General features: G+C 43.9%; 3 protein-coding genes across 4 annotated transcripts; all 3 read left to right on the top strand.

Annotated features, from left to right (window-relative positions):
* Positions 1-5,225: 5,225 nt before the first annotated feature.
* On the top strand, positions 5,226-6,479 carry lbx1b (ladybird homeobox 1b; the record flags this gene model as incomplete). The annotated part of the gene is made up of 2 exons (XM_084440476.1): positions 5,226-5,550; positions 5,992-6,479. 2 exons carry the CDS (start codon positions 5,226-5,228, stop codon positions 6,477-6,479), a joined length of 813 nt encoding a protein of 270 aa, XP_084296602.1.
* A 5,415-nt stretch (positions 6,480-11,894) lies between these two features.
* cenpk (centromere protein K) lies at positions 11,895-17,099 on the top strand (the record flags this gene model as incomplete). Its single annotated transcript, XM_084440741.1, has 10 exons — positions 11,895-12,000; positions 12,640-12,705; positions 14,254-14,310; positions 14,489-14,552; positions 14,978-15,024; positions 15,144-15,226; positions 15,450-15,548; positions 15,836-15,965; positions 16,616-16,669; positions 16,950-17,099. Exons 1-10 carry the CDS (start codon positions 11,983-11,985, stop codon positions 17,097-17,099), a joined length of 768 nt encoding a protein of 255 aa, XP_084296867.1. The 5' UTR covers positions 11,895-11,982.
* Positions 17,100-17,867: 768 nt separating this feature from the next.
* Positions 17,868-24,371, top strand: LOC311311123 (stromal membrane-associated protein 1-like). 2 transcript variants are annotated; one of them, XM_084440770.1, is made up of 10 exons: positions 17,868-18,125; positions 18,605-18,738; positions 20,364-20,449; positions 21,020-21,095; positions 21,183-21,251; positions 21,636-21,711; positions 22,286-22,410; positions 22,745-22,982; positions 23,219-23,562; positions 23,712-24,371. In XM_084440770.1, the coding sequence occupies exons 1-10, from the start codon at positions 18,008-18,010 to the stop codon at positions 23,844-23,846; spliced, it is 1,401 nt and encodes a 466-aa protein (XP_084296896.1). In that variant the 5' UTR covers positions 17,868-18,007; the 3' UTR covers positions 23,847-24,371. The 2 variants fall into 2 exon arrangements, with proteins under 2 accessions (XP_084296896.1, XP_084296895.1); XM_084440769.1 differs by having other exon boundaries at positions 22,745-23,003.
* Positions 24,372-24,937: the final 566 nt, after the last annotated feature.

Raw genomic sequence — 24,937 nt, 5'->3', positions numbered from 1 at the left:
TCGGGGGAATCCGTTTCCGTTCTTACCGAGTTTACACAGAATCTCACCGAGGATCTCATTTGCGTGAAAGCGTTTTTTTTTTCTCCCTGCCTCGACTTAAGTCACTTTGTCCTCTCTTGGTAGTTTGTTCCGCCCGTCCAATAAACCGCCCTTTCCAAACAAAAATGAAGGATTGTGGTCGTAACTCTCCCTATAGCCCCCGTGCCGGCAGCTTCTATTATCAGAGCCAGTGAATTAGATGATAACACTTTGCCCCGATGCCTGTTTGCTCACGTTGGGGTCTTCTACTGCAGTACCGGTGCTGAGGTATGCAGATGAGCAGAGGAACGCGTCCAGATGAAGAATGAGGACAGGATGATCGGGGGAATTCGCAATGCAGAGACGAAAAAACCACAAAGCAGAGACAAAACAAAAGTTCTGGTGGCGTGGATGTGGAGGAACTCTGGGACACTCTCTCTCTTTCTAGCCGTAGAAAAGTACAGAACATTCATATTGGGATAAGAGGGAAATTATTATATTTCAGTCTGTATCATTGTTATATATCTGTTGATCTTCCTGTCTCGTGCACATGCCACGATAAGAGGTCTTACACTCTCACAGATGAGTGTGAAACGGACTGAACCAACTGCCGTAGGCCTACACGCCACTTGTACGCTAACAGTAATGCCCCCCCCCCCCTTCCCAAACCACCGTGGATCTGGAGGGTCCCCCACCGGTCTGCTGGCTGAGGTCAGTGACGGCCACCGCCCACCGGGTCAGTAGATACCCTGATCTGGGTGGACCGGGGCCCTCTGGGCTCCCTACGTAGACCAGGCCGCCTGCTGCTCTAGGGTTTCCTCAGGGAATGTCCACGTTGCACCTGTTTCTCTCAGACCGTGCATTGTTTTTTTTCTCTTCCGTTTTCCGTTCAGTTCAAACCTACCCCCGATAGAAAGTCTTCGCTGTATTCGCATTGATGTCAAGTATCTTTACTATTAAATCCTACACTTCTAACGACACCCATATCAAGTAATCGTCCCTCTGGGAGGATTTAAGTGTTTTGTATTGTGTGTGAGAACTCAGGCTCTGTGTTCTCCCCGTACGGAGAAGCGCCGAAACCGTTTCCCACTGAGGGTTTGTCAGAAGCCCGTTATTACATCTCTGTTCACGTGAAATATGGCGCTTCCCTGCTAAACCTACCTGTCCAACCAGATTGGTCCGGGACGAGAATCGACCAATGGGGCTGCTGCAACCGCTTCGCGGCGTGAACGAGTGACCCCACCCTCGATAATGACTGAGTGATTTATGGCTATATCTCTAAAACGCTACGACATATCTGAGCCTCTGAATCTCTTTATTTGGTGTTATCTGAGATAACATGCCTTTTGGAGGAGACACACACACACATCATCGGGGCCTCACAAGATGGTTACAATGGATAGCTCCTCACCAGCTGTCAAATCACTGACTAATCCTGTGCTGAAAGCTGCGAAGTCTGTGTCTGTTTTGGTTGTCCAACATCCAATATCAGAATGGTGATGAGAAGCTTAGGCCTGCATCACCCCCTAGGAGTTTGAATGTTGTATAGATGAAGCTCATTACATCCTATTTACTCAAGCGTTTGGATGTGAAGACAGACCAGGGCAGACATCCAACAAATATCAGTTGGTACCTTTCTTAGTCTTTATCTTAAACCACTGAGAAATAGCGATGCACCCTGTAAGTGCGGTGGGCCCTGTAGAAGCTATTGGCTACTCTACTCTGTAAACCATACCAGGTGCCGTCCTAAGTCAACGACGTGCCGTGTAGCCTACTCCGCCAGGGAATGTCCCCTTCAGCACTGGCCCAGTCGCCACTAACAGATTCAGTTCCTCGGCTGATGGTGAGTCGAGAAGTGGACACGCTGCGAGCCGTCGACCTTGGCAGGCAGGCCACAAAAATTGTGACATTCCGCTACAAATATAGTGTCTTAAATCGACAAACAGCGGTAGCTTGGCCTGTGTGGACTCGCCAGCACTAGATCAGTGAACGTGTAACGTTAATGTCCGTCATAATAAGTAGGAGGATTGATGGAAATATTTTCATTAGGATACTACGTCTCTTGGCTCTTTAACTGGATACAGTTCTGGGTTGGCCAGTACTAAGAAGGTGAGGTTCTCCATGTGACAGGTATAGGCCTACTGTACACTGGCGGACAACATATAAACAACACGTAAATTATACTTTTGGTTGCACTGGAATTTTTCCAGTTTCTATTTGGCTACTTTTAATATGCTTAGAGTAGGCTAATAACTCATGAACGTATTACTGTATCATGTAGGCCCCAGCCACCTTAGTAAAACAACCAGGTTTTATCATACTATCTTCCATAAACAAATCGAATGGATTAATTATGTTTGTTTACGTTTTTATTGATATCAAAATAATTTCGCTTTCCTTTCACATAGGCCAGAACACATTTCGATGCAGTTTTGTTTTAAGCAGTCTGATTACATCTTAATTGTATTGGAGTGTGTAATTATTACCTCCTATTAGCATTGTACTGTTATAGTCTACCTACTATATAGCCTACTAATAGGCTACTATTCTCTATCGCATGGTGTAGCCTATTAAGCTACTGATTGTAAATGTTGATGTTGATATTAAACCTATATTAAACCTGTTTATGTTGTGGATTTGGTTTTATTATAACAAAAGTATGACTGTTAGCTGTATTATTCTCCTAGATTTAGATATTTGAACCTCAAACATTTTGACCAAATCGTTTCCTGTTACGTTTGATGTGGCCCTTGTTTTCAACAATCTCAAGACAAATGTGTCCGGGACGTGTTTTATACGAAAGCTGCACCTCAGACGAAGATTAAGTGAACAGATCTAAGGTTGGTACTGAAATGAGATATGACCCCCCCACTAGTCAATACACACCCAGGGATAAAACTGTCTTGATTTCTGGCAGTATTTTAGATGCCTGAAAGTTAACTTTTGCCTTCAAAGTCTGATTAGGTTACAATGAACACAATTCACTCAGCAAAGCCTTTTGAAGTTGACAGAATGGAACAATAGCAAAAAGGAAAAGGCTATTTAGCCATCTTGGACGCTTTAACTAACAATCAAATTACTTCATTATTCTTAGTCGAGAGAAAATGCTTAGTTATCAAAATTGATAAATAAAAAATATATAAACAAATAAATAAAATAAATAAAAAAATAGATAACATAGGCTATTTATACTATTAGGGCCTTCAAACAACGAAGCATTGCACACGTGGGTAAGTTATAATTCCTCGAGTCATTAGCGAGCTGTGTCTTTCGTTCTTTCGTTTCGCTGCTTAGTTATTAAAGTTCAAATAATAGTTATTACAGTTCAAATAATTTGCTCTCGTTTTGTTTCTCCCTTTACCTCTAAATTATTACACATAATGCAGAATGAATCGAAATGTGTGCATCGGTGGTCTCTCTCTCTCTCCCTCTCTCTCCTAGCTGACATATTATCATTATGTTGATATTTTATTTCCCCTAGCGTTACATCAGAGCGTGCAGTATGAGTCACCAAAGTGTTCAGTGACGCCTCCTCTTTCCTGGTGTATCAGTGATCAGAAACAACCAAACACCTCAGACCATCACACTTTCATTAGGCTACTAAAGAACCTGTGGACCTTAAAGCATGTAAACATGTTGCCTTTACTACTATTGCTAAGTCAGCTCAAAATGCACAAATTGATGATGTTCTGATAGCATAATAATACCTTATTCGTATTGTTATATGCTTGTTATAATAATACTAATACAAATAATACCAATTGTAAAGTCAAAAATAATAAGAACAGTAACAATTATTAGGCTATTATAACAATAACTATTATAACAATAATTGCAATGATTATACGAACCAATAGGCTAGTAGTCTAACTATAATGTCCACATTAATAATAGGCATACAATCATTGTTTTCCCAAAATATGCATGTCTGAGCTATTTAGGCTATTGTACGATATCCTATTGTGAATTAAGATTAGCTTTGAAAAACTCAAATTGTCGATAAAATAAGAATAGGCTACTAAGATAAGTATCCTTTTTTTTCCCTCTTTTTTTATGTAAATCCATAGCTACATCGAAATGCTCCAGGAAAATATATATCTTTCTTACGAATCCCGACAGAACAAAAGTGTGCTCATTCGTTTCCGTATGCAGATGGCCCGTCGGCAATTTTTCAGAACAGCACAAAAATAAACCATCATGCCATGCAGCGCTCGAGGACGGGGGGAGCGATTCGATATGAGATGAAATATCTCGCGGATGATGTAGAAGGACCCTTTCGCTTGAGTTATGGCCCGGATTTGGCAAGGCTGAGAGGGATGCATGGCACGCCGCTCCCTCTCTCCCCTCTCCACCGCCCCAGAGGAGGTTTCATCAGACCTGATATATCGCCCAGCTCTACATTACCTTTAGAAAACAAAGGATCATCCGTACCATCGCTTTTGGTAGAGGAAAAATGTGCTTTGAATAGGACCTATACGCTAAATCGACTACCTTGATATGGCTGCATGGTGGCTATAGGCTACTAACTCCAAGATATTCCCCAATTTGCAATATTCGTTCTGAGATAAGGGGGGGTTGTAAACTTCTAAAAACGAAACATAGTTCATTAGTGTAATAGGCCTACTACATAGAAATACGCAATGCGATTTAATCCCTATACCCCCTCGTCCCCGTTTACCGAAAGGCCTATTCCAGTATCTCTCCACGCGACTAATTTAGACCACAGATGATGAGAGCACAAAGCGTTATAATTCCACCGGGCTCCGCCTACTTCCAGGCTTGCGTTCTAATTAATGGGACACCCCACTCGCAAAAGCCCCGCACTGGACTGCAACAGAGTCAAATAGTGAAAGGGAGAGGGCGAAAGTGCCACTGAGGATAATTGATTACCTCCCAATCAATAATAACTTGTTAGTAATAGTCAGTTCCTGCGACTCTTTGGACCTCGCCATTTTCAGGGAGGCACCGCACTCCTCCGGACTGTCTCCTGTCTGGAACGATACTTTGAAGATATTAACGGTTTGGACTAACGGATTTGTTTGCTCTTTTTGTGCAGAAAGTTTGCAGTGATGAGGCTTATTTTCTGACTGTTATGTGACGGTTTTCGATAGGCTTTGTTGTTGTTTTATACCTGTGCTTCGTTGTTTTGGATTGGTGATATTATTCCAACCTATCTCAAAGTTAGCTTGCGTAACGGATCGCGAATTATGACATCCAAAGAAGTCGCCAAATGTGATGCGGTGGAGAGCAGGCGGCGGAGCCCGCTGGACCACCTTCCTCCACCTGCCAACTCCAACAAGCCTCTGACTCCATTCAGCATCGAGGACATTCTCAACAAGCCCTCCGTCAAACGAAGTTACACCATCTGTGGGACGGCGCACCTGATTTCGTCGACTGAGAAGCACCGCTCGTCCGGCATTCCCTTGTCCAGCCGGGCACTTCTGGCTCAAACCTCTCCGCTGAGCGCCCTGGAGGAACTAGCCAGCAAAACGTTCAAAGGACTGGAAGTCAGCGTTCTGCAAGCGGCTGAAGGTAATTCTGAACTTGTGTGGCCCTAGATTTTCTCATAGGCCTACAAATGAAATACATCCAGAGGCGTGAAAATATTAATTAGAGATGCATTCGATCTTCTGAAATTAGTGCAACATTTAGCTGAATGCGTTTTTGTTTACATGTCGCAGCGTGTATCATTTATGCGTATTTGAAAAGTGTGATTAATCTAATGTAATTGTAACAGCCTATGTGCTGGAATGTAGTCTTTGTGGCACTAATCGTGAATGTATTATAAGTGCACCATGTCAAATTATTTGGCGAATAAAAGCTTTGCGTATATGCCTCGTGTGTTCAGCCTATGCTCTGTACTATTTTTACGCACAGGGTACAACGCCCTTGATGCAGAGTAAAGCCTGCAGTGGCATCATCCAAATGCCCGTTTAAGAGTCGCTGACTGTTCTTCTACATTCTGTTGAACAGGGAGAGATGGAATGACACTGTTTGGGCAGAGAAACACACCGAAGAAGCGACGGAAGTCCAGGACGGCGTTCACCAATCACCAGATCTACGAATTAGAGAAAAGATTCCTGTATCAGAAATATTTGTCCCCCGCAGACCGAGACCAAATAGCCCAACAGCTGGGGTTAACGAATGCCCAAGTTATAACATGGTTTCAGAACCGGAGAGCGAAGCTAAAGAGGGATTTGGAGGAGATGAAGGCAGACGTGGAGTCGGCCAAAGCCGTAGGCAACGTACCATTGGAGAAACTCGCCAAACTCGCGGACCTGGAGAAATGCGCCAATGGAACGCTTGGTCACTCGCGAGCCGAAGCCGCCGCGCAGAGCGCCCAGAAAGAGCACGAGCTCGCTCACAAACTGCGGATGTCCCCCATGTCGCCATTTTCCGACCACACAACAAGTAAAGAATGCTCAGAGGACGAAGACGTGGAAATTGACGTGGATGACTGATTACGCAGTGTGCTGAAAGACTCAAAGAGGACAAAAAGACAGCAGCAGTCTTTGCCACGATTGTAATCTGTACTGCTATATATTGATACCATTTCAGAACATTTATTAATCTGTAATGATTTTTGTATTGGCACAGATATTCACAGTAAGCATGAACAGTACACGAAATATGCAGTGATATAGCCTACCCCAATGTATTCATCAGCAGACAATTCCCTTTGTCTTCGATTTGCTATGAAAGCAATAGGTTAATAACATGTTGAGAACCAAGTCAAAGTTGTTTTTTTCGGTAGCCTATTTGTGCTTTTTAAAACATGTCTTTATCTTTTACCACAAACAGTGCAGACATACACGCACGCACCCACACACTCCTCTGTCTCTCTCTCACAAACACGCACGCACACACACACACATACCCCCCCCCCACATACACACACGCTTATTCATCTATAACCTCATGTCACTTCTTTTCTGTAACGTTTGCATGTCGAGGTGCATGTTTTGATTTTTGTTCATATCTATTTATTTTTCTTTAAATTATAGCCTATTGTTTGTTAATTTTGAGACACATCATCACTTACACATTGGAGTCCACCCAAGTAGGCCTTTGTGTCTATTTGTAAACAAAGTTTACGTCACACACGCTCTCAAACACAAACACACGCACGCACACACACACACACACACACACACACACACACACACACACACACACGCACACACAGATCTTTGCTGCATTGCATGATAGAAAGGCAAATCAAGACAAATATGCGTTTTTTTAGAGGAATGTCCAAATGATGGTGAGACACAAGCAAATTGCAAACAGCTAGCCTATTCTTTCCTGTAGAAATAGATCAATTGTTTGGATACAATAGAATAATTTACGACGGTTTAATAGATTTGTTATGTTTTGTATACCTATAAGTGCCTTTCCAAAATCAGGACAGTATTTGAAAACCAATGCACATTCTGTAATGTATATATACTATGGGAATAAAACGGCTTTTCTCAAAACTTCTTTTATTGTATTATTCAGGGCGACAATTATTTACTCAAATAAAATACCTATATATATGCCTATAAATATAGTCTACGTAGTATATATAAATGACAATATATTTAAAACATGTTGGGTTTTGGCTGACGAGACTGGAATCATTTTCTTTTATGAAGCTTGCAGATTTCATTCAGGCCTGTGGACATTTAATAGAAGCCTATTTAGCAATGAAGTCCTATTATGATATTCTACATTCAAAAAAATGTTTGTTCCTTTGTATTCTTTTTCTGGGGATCCTCTAAACATTTTTTGGCTCGGCGTCTCACTCTTTCAGATTCTAAAGGCGTATCCTGCCTTCTTGACCCTGCATCGTGTATCCCCATTCTTGGCGAAATTTATGTGAGAATCACAAATCTGGTCCGGGGAGAGAAAAGGGTGAGGATGCCACAAAACCACAACGTTTTCGGCCAGTTTCTCTGCGGCTTTATGAGCCTTTTTTGTTCTGCGGGACGAGGCCATAATTTTGAGCGTAAAGCATGAAAACTGGGGACAAATGACCAGCCTTCCCTGATGTGACAACTCACAATGGAGCATGTCCCGTCTCCCGCAGGCTCCAATACTGAGACAAGTGTGTCCCACCGCACAAAAAGGACACAAACGTTTGGAGGCCATATGGTTTTTGAATTTTCCTCACAATTTCAGACAATTTGATGGATTGAGTTAACCCTCCTTTTAAACTGTTTAACTCACGCGGACAAAGGCCATAATGAATACATAGACCCTCGCTTCACGAGGGCATCTGCGGCTATTAATGTCTACCCTCTTTCTTCTCCTTTTTAGCCTGGCATTTTGAACAAGTCAATGAATTACAATGAAACTGGGTCTTTTTTGTGAGCCACTTGTCTTTCTTCCCTTTTTAGGCTTGAAATAATATGTTTGACTTTTGTCCAGGAACGTTTTCTAAACAAGAAATGCTGCACATTTTGTTCAAAGTGTTTTTCATGTTAAGTAGGAGGGGTGAGGGGGGCGATAAAGAGTTTAGACTCGCTGACATTTATGCCAAAGTCTGGTTAAGGGGACTCCTTTGTTTGTTTTCTTCACATCTCTCTTTTCTTCTTTCTGTCTTTATTTCTTTTGTCTTTACTGAGTTAAATGGAGCTGAAAACATGGTGGTGTGAGAAGAGTATCTAAAAGCAAAAAGCAAGGGTTCTGTTGCGCCCCCATTACACTCCTCGTCTTTTTAAGCAGTGAAGTGATGCCAAGCACTGGGTCCCTGCCAACCTCTGATTCTCATAGCCCATCCTGAAAATGTTTCTCAACATAACTGAATATCACCTATTATAGTATAATACATTAATAATAAATGCAGCGATGCTACTAATATACGTACAATAGTGATGGTAATGGTGTAAAGATAAGAGAGTGAATAACAGCATTTATAGTATTTATTAATTAAATAGAATGATTATCAACTGCTAATGTTTGGAGTAAAAACATAATTATTATCGTTATCATACTTATTATCATCAACATTACTATTGTTGTTATAATCGTATTATTGTTATTATTATTATTATTTGTAGTAGTAGTAGTAGTAGTAGTAGTAGTAGTAGTAGGCCTAGTAGTAGTAGTAGCAGCAGCAGCAGTAGTAGTAGTAGTAGTAGTAGTAGTAGTAGTAGTAGTAGTAGTAGTAGTAGTAGTATAGTAGTAGTAGTAGTAGTAGTAGTAGTAGTAGCAGCAGTAGGCCCTAGGCTAGTATGATTATAAGCAGTGATGGTCACAGTAGCAGTAGACCTCATTATTATCATTATTATCGTTAGTGTAGCCTATTATTATTATTATTGTTGTTGTTGATATCATCATTGGCCTGGTAGGCTATACTATTTATAGTAGGCCTAAAGGCATTAGGTCAATTATATTTGTACAGCCCAAGTTTACCCCCGGAATGAAACACTAGTTCCAGGTGCAAAATGCAATGCATGTCTTTCATAAAAAGTAGACCTAAGCCTTTTCAAATGTGTAGCTGTACGGTAGTAAACCTATACCAGCAGCCACCAAAAAGATGCAGAATTGAATTGGCTAACCCCGTCTTTCTTGAGTGTTCAGTCAATCAACACTTCAAAGATTCCAAAGCTGTTCTAGGCTATAGCCTAAAAGCTGTGCGCCATGCTCAATTATATTGTCCCGCGACAATGAGCTGCCTGCCTCTAGCATAACTGGATCAGAACAATCTGCCGACACAAACATCCTGTCCTCGCAAACAAGGGCGCGCGCGTTTGTGTTGGTTTGGGCTGCACTTGAGTGAGCGCGCGCGCACGGCACGCACGCACACACGCCAGACCCCTAGTGCTCTGAAAGCTGCTCGATATCTGCCCTCTATATCATTCACCCCTCTGGCGATGGAGCTGAAGCCTATTCTGAATAAACTATATTTATGAAGGGGGAGAGTGTTAAGGCAGGCTAAGTTTATGGATTTCACTTGCTTATTTTATGAGGGGTTGTCAGGCGGCCCAACGATAAGTAATACTACAGTCTAGGGGAACACTTCGTGGTAATTAATCCGGAGGTCTTAAGTGTATTTCAGTTCAAGATGGAAAAAATCACTAATTCAATCGTCCGGAAAATTGAAGTTTGATGCATGAGTCCCTGCTGAAACAATGGGGCCTCCACCGACTCTCTCTTTCCATCTCTTTTTCCTCCCTTTCTCTGGCTCCTTTCATCTATCTCTCGATTCTTTCTCTCTCTCTCATTTGTTAAGACGTGTTGTGGAAAACGTTATCGAGAGGTAGGCTAGCCAAGCCTAAATAAAGTGAGCTAGGAGTAGGCTAAGTTTGGCGAATTTTTATCCAATTTATTATTACGATTATCCAAGTTGTGACAAAATAACCTCCCTTCTTTAAAATTAGGCTACTTGGTCTATTCACGACAAATATTCCACCCTATCTCACTTGGTCTATAAATAGCGTATAGGCAACAACTTCACCGTGGTTGCGTATAGGCAACAACTTCAACAACAACAATAGGCGATATAGGCCAGATAAAACCTATTAATCGACCATCGAGACTAGTACATTTGATAATCAATTGATCTGCAACGATATGGACAAGAAAAATGTATTATTAGCCAATTACAAAAACACGACATAATGTCAAAACGCTCTAAAATATGGACATACAGGCCTATATTTACATCACTTCAAAACGCCCGGAGTTAAGTCATTGCATGTCTCTTAACATGGGTGAATTGGAAAGTTTTAATCATAGCGTTCCTGTAGAGCCAGTTAATACTTCAAACTTCAATTTTACGGGCGATTGAACTAAGCATGTTCCTGACAGAATTGATGTATGTATTAATTTCCTTTAACTGTTGATTAATTAGCCCGCGCTGAAGGCTCGAGAGGAAGAGTTTGCATCGAATTTGCATATTAATCAAATTCTAGTTGATCATGCACGTGAGCTATGTGATTTAGGAACCACATAGCTTGGGAAAAAAAAATATATACCTAAGCCGAGAAATATTTTCTCGCTTTGCGCTGAGTTGCCCCGTCTACTGTATTAAAACCAAAGACGCAGAACGAGTTAACCTAGCTGTTTGGAGCGAACAGAAATTGCCTGTCCGGTTTTATGACGGCACCATGCTGAGCAGGCTGATCTTAATGATGTGTCCTGTCAAGGTGTCACCGATATAAACGGGGAGCATAACTGCACAAAACCTAATTCATTCTCGTGTCTCCCTCTCTCTCTCTCTCTCTCTATTTCTCTATTTCTCTCTCTCTCTCTCTCTCTCTCTCTCTCTCTCTCTCTCTCTCTCTCTCACACACACACACACACACACACACACACACACACACACACACACACACACACACACACACACACACACACACACACACACACACATTGCTGTGAGGCTGTTTATTCTGACATTAGTGCAAATATAGAATGAATTAATTGGTAGGAACTGTGTCGACTTACATGTTGGCTCACATCAACTGTTACTGGAATCATAGTTATGATTTCACTCCTGCCCTCAAGTTACACTTCTCCGCCACTCTCTGGTGTAAGGCCTACCTTACTTCGTGTAATTTCTAGTTTGTGGTTCCAAAAGCTGCTTCCTTCGTGGTATCCAGCTGCCCCCTTGTGGCGAACTAGATAAAGTGCAATCAAAACAATCGAAGCTGTGGCGATTTGTGATGACGCAAAACGGTGCAGGGTGCGTTCACAGCATGGTTCACTGTCAAAAAAGAAGCACGGGTCCTTTGCTACGAAGTGTTATCTGACAAAAACAAAAACGAACATGATCTTGAACTTTTTTGGGGATGTATCTGACTGGCATTTATATATGTATTTGACTTGCATACGCGATGGAATTTGCTGTGTGCTGCTGAACGCAGCCTTGTGACGGCATCAGAAGTGGACCTGGCGGTATTTTGAACACATTTGAACATCTATATACTGGGTGGTTAACAGACAAGGTAGCTGAAGTTGATCGTGACAGATCAGGATATGGGAATTTCAGATATGGTAAAACCTTGTTTAATATATCCATGTTGTTTTTCCAACTTTGATGTACAAACCGTTCTCCCGTTGCGCCTTTACTCTTTACAACAGACCGTTTTTAGACGTCCACCTACGTGCACATTGATAGCTAGTGGGCTGGCTAGCTAGCACTAACAGTCTAGCGTAGATTAACAGTTAGCTAACGTTAATGTTACTGCTCGACTTCTACTTATAAGGCAGAAATGCAGTCACTAAATCTACTCGGATGGAATCTCATTTATTTCTCTGTTGTGCTGATATCTGTATTAATTGTAGGCATGTGGGCTATTATTTATACGATGCCTTTTATTAACTGTATATTGTTTTCTGCTGATGTGCTTACCATTTGTATGCAATGTTATGTAGCCTAATCTGACCAATGCCTGCTTCTCCTTTATTTTTTAAATTTTTATTTTATTTTTTATTTTTTAAATTGGGACTACAGATGAAAACTATCCTTCTTGGCTAATTCTGGTACATTTGTTAATGTACACTGTCCCTACCAAATAAACAAGTAGTCAAGTAGAGTTTGGGGCTGGCTATCTAGCTAGCATGATGTACTGTATGTTGCCAGATATTTCCCAGTAAAGGATGTTGTTTCTCCACACATTCTCTCCATCTCAGGCAGACGTCAGCGACTCTACAGAGCTCTTGAAGGAGTGTGAAGAACAGTTTGCACGGCTGCAGATGGTAAATACTGCTGCCAAAGCCTTGCTACTGTACCTATGCTAAGTTTGTGAGGAGAGTTTGTCTGATGACTTTGACTATTGTAGCCAGCCAGTGATTCCATTGTACACAGTACCTGTGTCTTATACCTTTTTTCCATCATGAATAGATAGATAGAAAGAAGAATACATGAATGATAGATGAACGAAGGGGAGGTGGGGGGGGGAAATTGTTCCCTGCATTTTTCTTACCCAAACCGTCCTCCAGGGGCAGCGGGCAACCATTGTTCATTGCGCCCAGGGATGAAGTCCAAGTGCTCAGTCCAGGTCCTGGTCAGGGACAGGACTGAAGAGCACCTGTTCATCTGCATGTTTTTCATATTGGGTTCTTTGGGAGGAAACCCTTGTGAACACGGGGAGAACATCCTGATTTGCATGCAAACTTTGCACATGCAAACTCCATACAGAAAGGAGACTTTGCTGTGAGGCAACAGGACTAGGTACTGCGCCACCGTGCCACCCGCACAACGCTGGGAGCTGGGATCGAACCAGGGACCTTGCGATCCCCAGCCGGCCGCTCTACTTCCAGAGCTATGTGCCGCCCACGAGGCACAATTAACTTCAACCGCTAACTTCAACTGCTCCTCGCTGTCATAAAGCGTAGCTGTTTGTATTTCAAATTCCTTAGAACCAACGCTGATTGGCGAGATCGTTTTCTGATCTGGCACAAACATATCTCTATGGAGAGTATCCCGACTGATTTGTGAGAGAAACAAAATGTGAGCTCGCGAAATCAGGAGGGTCTCACAAGGCTAGTGGCTGTACAGCATAGGTTAGAGTAAGGAATAAACATAATGGAGAATAGGAGTTTGTGTTTGCATCGCTGCTGATCGGAGCTGGAACTGAGAAAAACCTGTGCCTCCTGCAGAGTAGGGCTGGGTATTGATTCGAAGTTCAAGAATCGATTCGATCCCGATTCACAAGGTTGAATACCCGATAAGGTCGATTATCACGATTCGATTCGATTCAATATCGATTCGGTTAGTGTTACTAAAACCTTTTTTTTTTTAGCCGTAACCTTAATTACATGACTGCCAAGTTATGCAACACACCAATACTAGGGCTGGGTATTGATACTGATTTCCAAAAATGAATGAATGAATGAATCATTGAATGAATGAACTATTCATTCCTTCATTTATTCATTCATTCATTAAATAAAAGATCGATTTTGGGATTCATGAATCGACTCTGAATCGATGAATCGATTTTTTAAACCCAGCCCTACTGCAGAGTCATCAGACACAGGACTGAATGCTGAGTGTTCCCTTTCACACTGACGACAAATCCCAGATAACAACTGATGTTAGATGTTAGTGGGTGTTGGTGAGTTTTTGGGTCAATGGAATTGGGCTTTACAGTGTGACAAATAAGCTTAATTGAATTACTGCCTTTTTAGCTAGCCAGCTTCTACAACATACTGCAACCTTCTGATCTATGCTAAATGATGTGAGCGCAGAAAAACAGCAGTTGAATAACTGTGATCGAGGTGAAACTTTGCTTTTTGTTGCAGCTTCAGAATGAAATCACACTAACGGAGCCGGACTCCTGTGAAAAGCCACAAGAGCAGGTGAGAAATTACCCAAGTTAGATGTCGCGGCTTCTGTGCTCTTCATCGGGCACCTAAAGGGTTAACAACTCACACTCTCAAACGACCCTGCGTATGTTTTAATGAGTCAGACGTGCCTCTGAGATGCTGATGGATGTGTAACCGTATTTTCAACGTTGCACTCTTGTGTCCTCTCTAGTCAGTGAACATGTTGACAGCAATAGCAGCCGAGCTTAAAGAATGGCAGAAAATGGAGCCTGAACGTGAGTCTTTTCTTCAGATGGTTCATTCATGTTATAGAGATGACTTGATTCATTCAAGATCTTTATTTGTCACGTGCAAACGTACAGTGTACAATCACAGTGAAATGTTACTGTCGGCTCAGTGATGTGCCCAAAGGTTACAGATAATTACAATACACAAATGACCAATTACACAACAAATGCAATCTATACAATACAAGCTAAAGATAAGGTGCTGGTGTAGATGTGTTACGTACAGTTGTATGTGGTTGTTCCCACGGATGTTTTAGCCAAAATATCCAATAATAACACGTAAATAACAAACAAATAGAACCATCTACGTGGAGATAAATGCATATGTATTGGGTGTGTATTGTTTCTAAGGCTGGAGCACATACAGTATGTGTCATTTTTTAAATAAAAGACGATACAGTTGTCTTCCTCAGTGCTGTCTAAAGATCCTGAGGTGCTACTGGCTGTTGGACAGGAAGAGGTCAGTTGATATGTGGGAATCACGTAGCTGTTGCTTTATATGTTTCCACGCTCCACAAGTTTCACTAACATTTTATTTCAGTGATTTCAGTGGTTGATCTCTCATATCCTTTCCCGTAGCTCCAGAAACTGAACGCTCAACTGGGGATGGTCCTCTCCTGTTCTCAAGCCAAGAGGGACAAACTAAAAGAAACTCTGAAACGGTATCCTTGGAATGAGAATGTAGCCCATGCATGCGAACACAGTCTACTCCAAATTCTCTAGTTTAGAGTTTCGGTCTAGGACGGACTGACACCGACCCTAATCCTACTGCTCTGTGTGTCTTTCTTTCTTTCTTTCTTTCTTTCTTTCTTTCTTTCTTTCTTTCTCTTTCTTTCTTTCTTTCTTTCTTTCTTTCTTTCTTTCTTTCTTCCTTCCTTCCATCAGTGAACAGAAGTGGCTGGAGGAGAAGAAGGAGGTTCTGACCGCTGCCACTGATCACGTGGACAGACTAACGCTGGAGAGCCAGCAGCTATCAGAGCAAAGGTAAAGAAGAGGCTTCCGTACTGCATAACACTACTCTGAGAGACAATACTCCTGTACTGTTTACATACTTATACTGTACTGTAGATCGTACATATATTTCATTTTCTCTATCTGGATTTTGAGGTACAGGGTCTACGCATCATATAGACAGTGGATCATTGGAAATAGTACCCAATGACCTTTTTGTGCACTCTCCTGTTAGTCATGTCTCTCTTGCGCAATACAAATAAAGTTTGATTTGATTTGATTTGATTGACCTGTATTGAAACACGGGAGGTGCCTCGCAGTGTTTTGCAGGACACTAAGAAGAAGATCCAGACGATGAAGGGCTACTCTGAAAGACTGTTGGAGACCCTTGGGGACGTCTTGGACGACCACTTCCCCCTGCCAAAGAACCACACCGGCCCCAACAAGAAGGTACCTTCTTGTGCTCTTCTGTGCCTTACTTTTTTTTTCTTTCCTGTTTTGGATGGTGGGTTGGAGGGTTCAGGCAAGGCCAGTTTATTTGTTTAGATTTCAGCAACAAGGCAATTCAAAGTGCTTTACATGAGACATTAAAAGAATCAAGACAAGAAACGCATAAAAGGTCATATAAAACGAAATGTAAAAAAAAAAGGACATTTAAAACAAAATGCAGGAAAAATAAAACACAGGAATAAAAGTTACAGTGCAGTGTATGAATGAATCATGATTTGATTTAATAAAAAGCAGCGGGAAAAACAAAAGTGTTTAGTCTTGATATGAAAGAACTGAGACTTGCAGCAGACCTGCAGTTTTAGCGGGCGTCAGATGTCCTATAGGGAGGGGCAGGGGCGTGGTGGCCATCGGGAGCACCGGGAGCACCGGGAGTTGTCCCGGTCGACTGGCGTGCAAACTGGCTTGAAGAACAACCCCCCCCCCCCCCCCCCCCCCCCCAAAATAAAAATGAGCTGTCAGCACCCCCCAGATCCATCTTAAAAAGTGGCCTTACTGGAGCTACATATCCCGGCCTGAATTATTTCCCCAGTCCGGCCCTGGGGAGGGGAAGATCTGTGGACTTTATACCGATGATCCTGTTTTTCTTTCAGAACATCACTCCAGAGCCGGAGGATCGTCTGATTTCTCTTAATGAAATTCTGGAGGTAAGTCCCTGTACATGATAATACTGTACACCGCATACTGTAGCAAGGCATTGGATGAGCACATGAAAACAAGTTTAGAACACCCACCCAAGTCCTGTCAGATCTGTGAAAAGGAACACGACCTAATCAGTTTCAGTTTATTTTTTATTTGTTAGAGAGGGACAACGTGCATTAAGAAACATTTTATAAAAAATAATGTAAATGTACCCAATTGTAGCCAAGAGGCTAGTTTACATTGGCAGTCCCCCTGACTGCCAATGTACTTTTCTGATGTTCTCAGCTGATGATGAACAAGATTTTGGAGACGCCCCACGACCCGTACGTCACCATCGACGACACCTTCTGGCCCCCGTACACCGAGATGCTCCTGCGATATAACATTGCAGTCAGGCACCCCGAGGACCGCTTCAAGATCCGCCTGGAAAACTAAGGACTGGTCAATATTTAATACATGTTGTTGTGTTGTCAAAGGAATAAAGATTTTTGATTATTATTATTGTCCTCCGTGTGATGTGAAGAACGAACCACACAGTACATTTAGTATCTTTTAGTGAGAACTATGCCTACTAAAAGCAAGCTGGTCCATGTTGTGGGGACCAGTCCTGGGAACGGTCCCTGACCACTAGGGGGAGCTCCTCGCTTGTCGGTCCCTGGGGTCTCGGTGGTGGCCAGTTGGCCTATTCGTAAAAACATTCACACGCTAATATTTATTCACAAGCACAAACTTGATTGATCATCAGTGAAAGTGATGACATCATTTTAAACAAACACAAAAAACTAACTAAAATGAATTGTGATTTATTTTAATAGTGAACATGAAATGGCTGCATTCTTTAAAAAATAAAGACCGAGAACATGGGAACTAGCCTTCAACACAGGCCGTAGCTGTATCCCATCTAGCCACAACCACAACCGGGTATCAGGGACCAGACCAATGAATTGCCTACAAACTCTGCTGCATAGGAGAATGGACTCTTCTCGCATAGAAGAAGCTGACAAATATCATTTCGCACGGAAAGGGCACCGTTCTATACAACGCAGGTCATGAAAAATGTATGAAAACGCAGAAACAAAAACCATTCATGGAAGTTCAAGCCTCCGTGCGTCAGTGAAACGTCGTCAGCTCCAGCAGCCAATCAGCGAGCTTCTGTCCAGAAGCCCCGCCCTCTCTGAGTTAGGACATTCTTGTGGAGAAGAAATTCCGGTTCCGGGTGTTTGCATAGTTTTCTCGGAAGCGTCGATTTGTCTGATTATGGTCTTAAATCATAAAGTTCTTTTAATTAACTGACAAAAACGGTGGATCGAGTTCGTGAAAGGCCAGACAGCACAACCGTAAAGATGACGACCCGTTCAGAGAGAGAGAAGGCCCAGAAACTCAACGAGCAGCATCAGGCCATCCTGTCTAAAATGCTCAGAGAGGACGACAACAAATATTGCGCCGATTGTGAGGCGAAAGGTATTTAAAACGATTTAAAGTGAACTAAATAATGTGATTTAAGGCTATTGTTTGATTTCAATTCAATTCTTTATTTCCGACCCAGGGGGATCCATATCATTTATACCATGGTTCACTCCCCCCCTATCATCATTGGTTAGCTTCTGGCTAACCTAGCCATAAAGCTAGCATTTGCCAGTCACCTGACACATCTTCTTCCTCTTAGCCTGCTAGCATTAGCGAGCTAGGCTAACGAATTATTAGCCGGGTCCGTCATGATCACTGGTTCCACACCCAGACATGTGTGTGCAAGCTAGGAAGTCTGTCATCAAAGTCACCGCTCTCCAGTTGGCAAGGCATGTCACTCTTCAAGAATGTAGTCAGCTACAGAAGACCTGTCAACTGATGAAGTAACATTGATCACAGGCTCAAACATGTTATCTAAGCCCTGCACACTCAGCACAATCCTCCTCTCTCTCTCTCCCGTGTTTCTGTCGCAGGTCCGAGATGGTCGTCCTGGAACCTGGGCGTGTTCATTTGTATCCGATGTGCTGGCATCCACAGGAACCTGGGCGTGCACATATCACGGGTTAAATCTGTCAACCTGGACCAGTGGACCTCAGAACAAATTCAGGTATTACAAAATGGACTGCACTTTTGTATAGTGCTTTTATCCAAAGCGCTTTACAATGGCCTCTCATTCACCCATTCACACACACATTCACACACCAATGGCGGCAGCTGCCATGCAAGGTGCTAGCCTGCTCATTGGGAGCAATTTGGGGTGCAGTGTCTTGCCCAAGGACACTTCGACATAGGGAGGGGGAAGTCGAACCGCCGACCCTACGATCATTGGACGACCCGCTCTACCACTGAGCCACAGCTCCAAACAAGTTTAGAACATTAAAGTTACCTTGTTGTACTGGAGACAGTGGCACTGAATTGATTCTGATTCTGTCTCGGGCGTCCCTTTTCTCACAGCCAACAGCTGCAGTAGACTGACTCTGAAGACACACTCTGGTCAGACCCCCCCACCCCCACCCCCCCACCACGACCCACTATCTCCCCCCACCATCCCTCTGCCTGGACAGTTAGTCCCCCCCATACAATAAACGACAACGGACTCTGCACTACTGGACATTTGAACACTTTGAACCAACACCTGACAACACTCCAACAATTGATCACTATCTGGGTTTTGCCTACATGGGTAATTACAAGCCTCCATCAAATGTCATGCCACCTACACAACACTAACACCTGCCCAACCTGTACACATTTTGCTGTACTTAATTGTCCTGATGTGACCTCTTTTCCATACAGACGATTGGCTTATTACATACGTGTTGTTCACGGTAGCGGCGAAAACCAAGGTTTGTCTTAAAGGCCTAAACAGTCATATCTTGACTTGGTAGGGCTGCAGAGAGACAGGATTTGGACTGGGACAAAGCTCTTGACTTCACAAAAGCATCGAGCACATTGAGCTGTCAAGATCAGGTTATCGGACAGACAATGCCTTCTCTATTGGAGTGGGGAGTTTCTTCTCCATTCATTGACATAAAACCGCTAGTCTACTGTGTAGCTTACATGTTTGGCCTGATAACCTACATTATAGTCACAGTGCCTTGATGTGCCCTCATAAATGCTCTAGGCTGTTTATTATTAATAAATAAATAAACACAATGATATAGGGTAATGTAGGCTAATATATTTAGGCAGAAAATCTAATCCAGCACACATTAGTGTGTAGACAATTCACCAGAATGCAGGAAATGAAGCTTTTGATGCCCAAAATATCCTTTCCTTTGATGCCCCCTGATTAAGGTACCGTATCACCTCTGCCTCATTTTGAGCCAGGAAAAACCCTGACTATGCACAACTGTGTACTCAAACGTTATTTAATTGCACTGCCTACATCACGGACACAGACGCAGTCGGATGGGATAAGTAGATGAGGATGATACTGATAGACGATGGATATTATGGTAAATTGCCAGTTTGAGAACCTTTAAATGTCTAGCTGAGTACCTGGGACTGGAATGAGGAAGTGATTAGCACGGACGCTACCTATACTTGTTACACATCAAATAAACGTTCTATTCTATTTGAACCCGAGACAAGCGTGCCTGTGATACTAAATTGAAATCAAATATATTCCTCTGTCTTTGTCCAAATTCCTCTCCCCTCTCTCTCGATCGTTATTATACATCTCTCCTAAATCCTCTCCTTCCCTCTTACTCCCTCCCCTCTCTTTCTCAGAGTATACAGGACATGGGAAACACCCGGGCCAGGAAGGTGTACGAGGCCAACCTTCCAGACAGCTTCAGACGGCCTCAAACAGACCAGTATCCGCAGCAGTGGTAGCGGTGGTGGTAGTTAGGGCTGGGTTTAAAAAAATTGATTCATCGATTCTGAATCAAATGATTCAGAATCGATTAATGGATCCCAAAATCGATCTTTTATTTAATGAATGAATGAAGGAATGAATAGTTAATTCATTCATTCAGTGATTCATTCATTCATTCATTTCGATCAATCAGTATCGATACCCAGCCCTAGTATTGATGTGTTGCATAACTTGGCATGTAATTAAGGTTACAGCTAAAAAAAAAAAAAAAAAACAGGTTTTAGTAACACTAACCGAATCGAATCGTGATAATCGATTCCGAACCTTGTGAATCGGCATCTAATCGATTCTTGAAATTCGACTCGATACCCAGCCCTAGTGGTAGTACTACTTTACTGACGGACATTGCGCACACACACACAATTACTGTATGTTACAGATTCTTGTTCTCTTTTTAACACACTCTCACACACACACACACACACACACACTTCCCTCTTCAACACACACACACACACACACACACACACTAGTGGCTACCTGTCTTGTCCTTTACTGTCTGACCCAGAGCAGTGGAGTTCTTCATCAGGGATAAGTATGAGAAGAAGAAATACTACAGCAAGAATGTGACCAACGGAGACAGCGTATGTATCCATCTAACACACACCACACACACACACACACAGTCTCTGTCTCGCATGGTGCTTTTAATTTCCTTTTCTTCTCTGCAGCCAAAAGAGAAGACGATCAAGAAAGAGAAGGAGCCGGAGAGAGGAACCAAGCTGCCATCCTATTCCAAGGTGGGATGGTTCAACTAGACGTTCTCTTATTTGTTTTCCATTTGGCTAATCCTCTCATCTCATCATGGGACCGTTTTTTAAAACGTCGTCTTCTCAACCTGTGTCACTTCTAAAAGGGCGTCAAACGGCGTCATGTGACTGGGGCGGCTGTGGCTCAAGAGCAGTAGAGCGGGTCGTCCAATGACCGCAGGGTCGGCGGTTCGATTCCTGGCTCCTCCTGTCCACATGTCGAAGTGTCCTTGAGCAAGACACTGACCCCCCTCCATGGCAGCTGGCCGCCACTGGTGTGTGAATGAGTGGCCATTGTAAAGCGCTTTGAATAAAGGCGCTACGAGTGCAATCAATTTTCCATTCTCACCTTTTCTTCCCTCCTCCACCAATCAGGGCGAAGAGCCCCGGCCAATCCCCAAAGCTAGCCCAGTGAAGACCGTAGAACCCTCTGTCAACCTCTTAGGCCTTGGTGAGAACTTATGAGAACCTACTGTAACAGAACACTCTCTCCTGGTGTTCATTTACCTGTCGTCCGTCAAAAAAGGAAGGTGCTGTAATGAGGTCAACTTTCTTTCTCACTCTTTCTCTTTCTTTGTTTCTTTCTCTTTCTTTGTTTCTTTCTCTTTCTTTGTTTCTTTTTCTTTCTTACTCTTCCTTTCACTCTTTCTTTCTTTCTTTCTTTCTTTCTTTCTTTCTTTCTTTCTTTCTTTCTTTCTTTCTTTCTTTCTTTCTTTCTTTCTTTCTCTTTCTCACTCTTTCTTCCTCACACTTTCTTTCTCACTCTTTCTTTCTTTTTCTTTCTTTCTTTCTTTCTTTCTTTCTTTCTTTCTTTCTTTCTTTCTTTCTTTCTTTCTTTCTTTCTTTCTTTCTTTCTTTCTTTCTTTCTTTCTTTCTCTCTCTCTCTCTCTCTCTCTCTCTCTTTCTTTAAGTAAGCCAGTTATGTAAAGTTGGGAGGAGCACCTTCCTGTGCCCTGGCTGTAGTCTCTCAGAAGCCCGTCCTGTCTCCTGTGTAACCAGTTCTCTGCCCTCCCTCTCCGTCCCAGACACCCCTGCAGCGGTGTCGATCCCTGGCCCCGCCCAGAACAACAACAACAACGACCTGGACATCTTCGGCCCCATGGTCTCCAACCCGCTCCCCTCATCCACAGCAGCAGCTCAGTTCTCTCAGGTAAACCGTGCACGCGCGCACACACACACACACACACACACACACACACACACACACTCTCACTCACTCACTCACACACGCACACACACTCTCACACACACACTCACACACACACACACTCTCACACACACACACACACACACACACACACTCACACACTCTCACACACACTCTCACACACACTCTCACACACACTCTCTCACACACACTCTCACACTCTTACACACACTCTCACACACACATACACACACACACACGCACACACACACACACACACACAAACAAGCCTCATCGAGTTTGCGCCCTTCCAACTCCGCCCTCCCCCTCTCTCCAGGCGACCTCCAGTAACGCCGCCGGCACCCCGACGCAGGCCCCGGCGGGCGGGGGCGTGGGAGCGGGCGTGGCGGCGGCGGGGGGAATAGCCGGCCCCGCCCCCGCCCAGGGGGACCTGGACCTGTTCAGCGAGGCGGGCAGCAGCAGCAAGGGGGAGGACGCGGCCAAGAAGCCCCTCTCCAAAGACTCCATCCTGTCGCTGTACGGAGCCAGCAGCATGCCCCAGCAGGCGCCCGCCGGTACGGAGCCCTACGCTTACGGTAGCTGGCGCGGCCACACACACACACACACACACAGACACACACACACTCACACATGCACGTCTATTTTTCTGCTACGAATACGCCAGCTGGAAGCCGTCGGTGTATGAAATCGAAACCACACAGCCCCCCCATCTTTGCCTCACTGTGTTGCTTCCTCCTCTCTCTCCTCCTTCATCTCTTTTTCTCGTTCCCTCCCTCCCTCCTTCCCTCAGCTGGTATGTTCATGGGTCAGCCCCAGATGCCGTTCCCCGTCCAGGCCGCGGCCGGCTACCAGGCCTTCCCCGGGATGGCCGCCGCCATGCCCCCCGCCACCGTCATGGGCGCCATGATGGCCCAGGGCGGCGCCGCCATGATGGGGCACAACGCCGGCATGATGGTGGGCATGACCATGCCCAACGGCTTCATGGGCGGGGTCGGCGCGCCCGCCGCCGGGGTGATGGGCATGGCGCCCAGGATGATGGCGCCCCAGGGGGGGGCGATGCCCGCGGGGATGGTGCCCGCCCAGGGCATGTACGCCATCAACCCCGGGCAGCAGAGCCAGTGGAGCATGGGACAGGTACGGGCAAGTTTTTTCTAGCATGATCAAACTGCCTGACTGACTCAATTCCCCCCCCCCCCCCCCCCCTGTGATATCTTGACATGTTCAGAGTGACGTCCTGTTGACTTCCTGTTCTACCCCCCCCAATCCCTCCCCTCCTCCCCCAGATGAACCAGCAGATGTCGGGGATGACCCTCAACGGCGCCGGCGGTCAGATGGCCTTCGGTCAGCAGGCCGCCGCCATGGGGGGCTGGGCCGCCGCCCCCTCCGGCCAGACTCTCAGCACTCAGCTCTGGAAGTGAGCCCTCCGGAGAGGGGTCAAGGGTCGCGGGCCAAGGGTCGGGGCAAAAGGAAAGAGGAGCGTCGCCCGAGGGACCTAAGAAACTTCACTATGAACTGAGGGCCCTTGCCTGTCGCGACCACTTTTCCAAACATCCAACTTTTATCTCTCTCTCTCTTTCTGTCTCTCTCTATTGTGCGAGTGGAGGGGGAGTCATTCAGCATAGCAGGCTGGCAGTTTGTGCCCGTCACATGTTTTTGATCATCAGTCTTTTGATTTTCCTTTTTTTGGAAGAAAAAAAGAACACCAAGTCCCAATGACAACATCCATCGATCGAGGACATATCAAAAAGCTGCAGGACCAGTTAAACACGCTTTTATTGTATCATTGTATCATTAACGTTACAAATTATAGAGAATAAAATGAATAGTATTTAAAGGGAGAAGACGTGTCTGTCATGTCTGTGAATACTGCTCCCGAATGTACAGCGCTGTATAACCTCTTTTAAAGTACCTGTGGTTCCCCTACAAAAAAATAAAGTACAATAAATGCTGAACTGTGGCTTTTCTTATACGGGGGTGTCGGCTTGTTTAGTTTTGTGTGAGTGGTAGTCACATTCAGGTAATCACATTCAGAACTAAAGTTATGCCATTCAGCAGTGGTGTACTGGTGACTGAAAAAGTGGGTATGTAGACTACTATTAACAGCACCGTACGGACGCTAAACAAGTGTACTGAACAATCCACAATCACAACAGCCAAGACAGTCAAGCCGTTTTTGAATGTTGGTAGTTCTAGAAAGTCTGTGTTCTTAAACTGTTGTCTTGACGATGCATCATGCCAAATCTTTAGTTTCAAAACAAACATTCTACTCTGGCTGTATGTGATCTGATTGACAAACCAGGCACAGTGGACTACATTTGCAAATATTTGTTATGAGATCTGGTGGCTGGAATCATTTCCCAGAAGGGACATAATGGACTGTTTCTCTCGTGAGTACAATGAAATGATTTTTTGCCGATTTATAGAATTGTCTTATTTATAGAATTATCTTTTAACATTTCAGTCCACTGTGAATATAATGCATTTCTAGAACTATCTGTTTTGTTAACAA

This window comes from Borostomias antarcticus (assembly GCF_949987555.1).
Source record: "Borostomias antarcticus genome assembly, chromosome: 7".
NCBI lineage: Eukaryota > Metazoa > Chordata > Actinopteri > Stomiiformes > Stomiidae > Borostomias > Borostomias antarcticus.
Note: the sequence above shows the minus strand (reverse complement) of the source record. Positions and strands in the feature narration are given on the sequence as shown.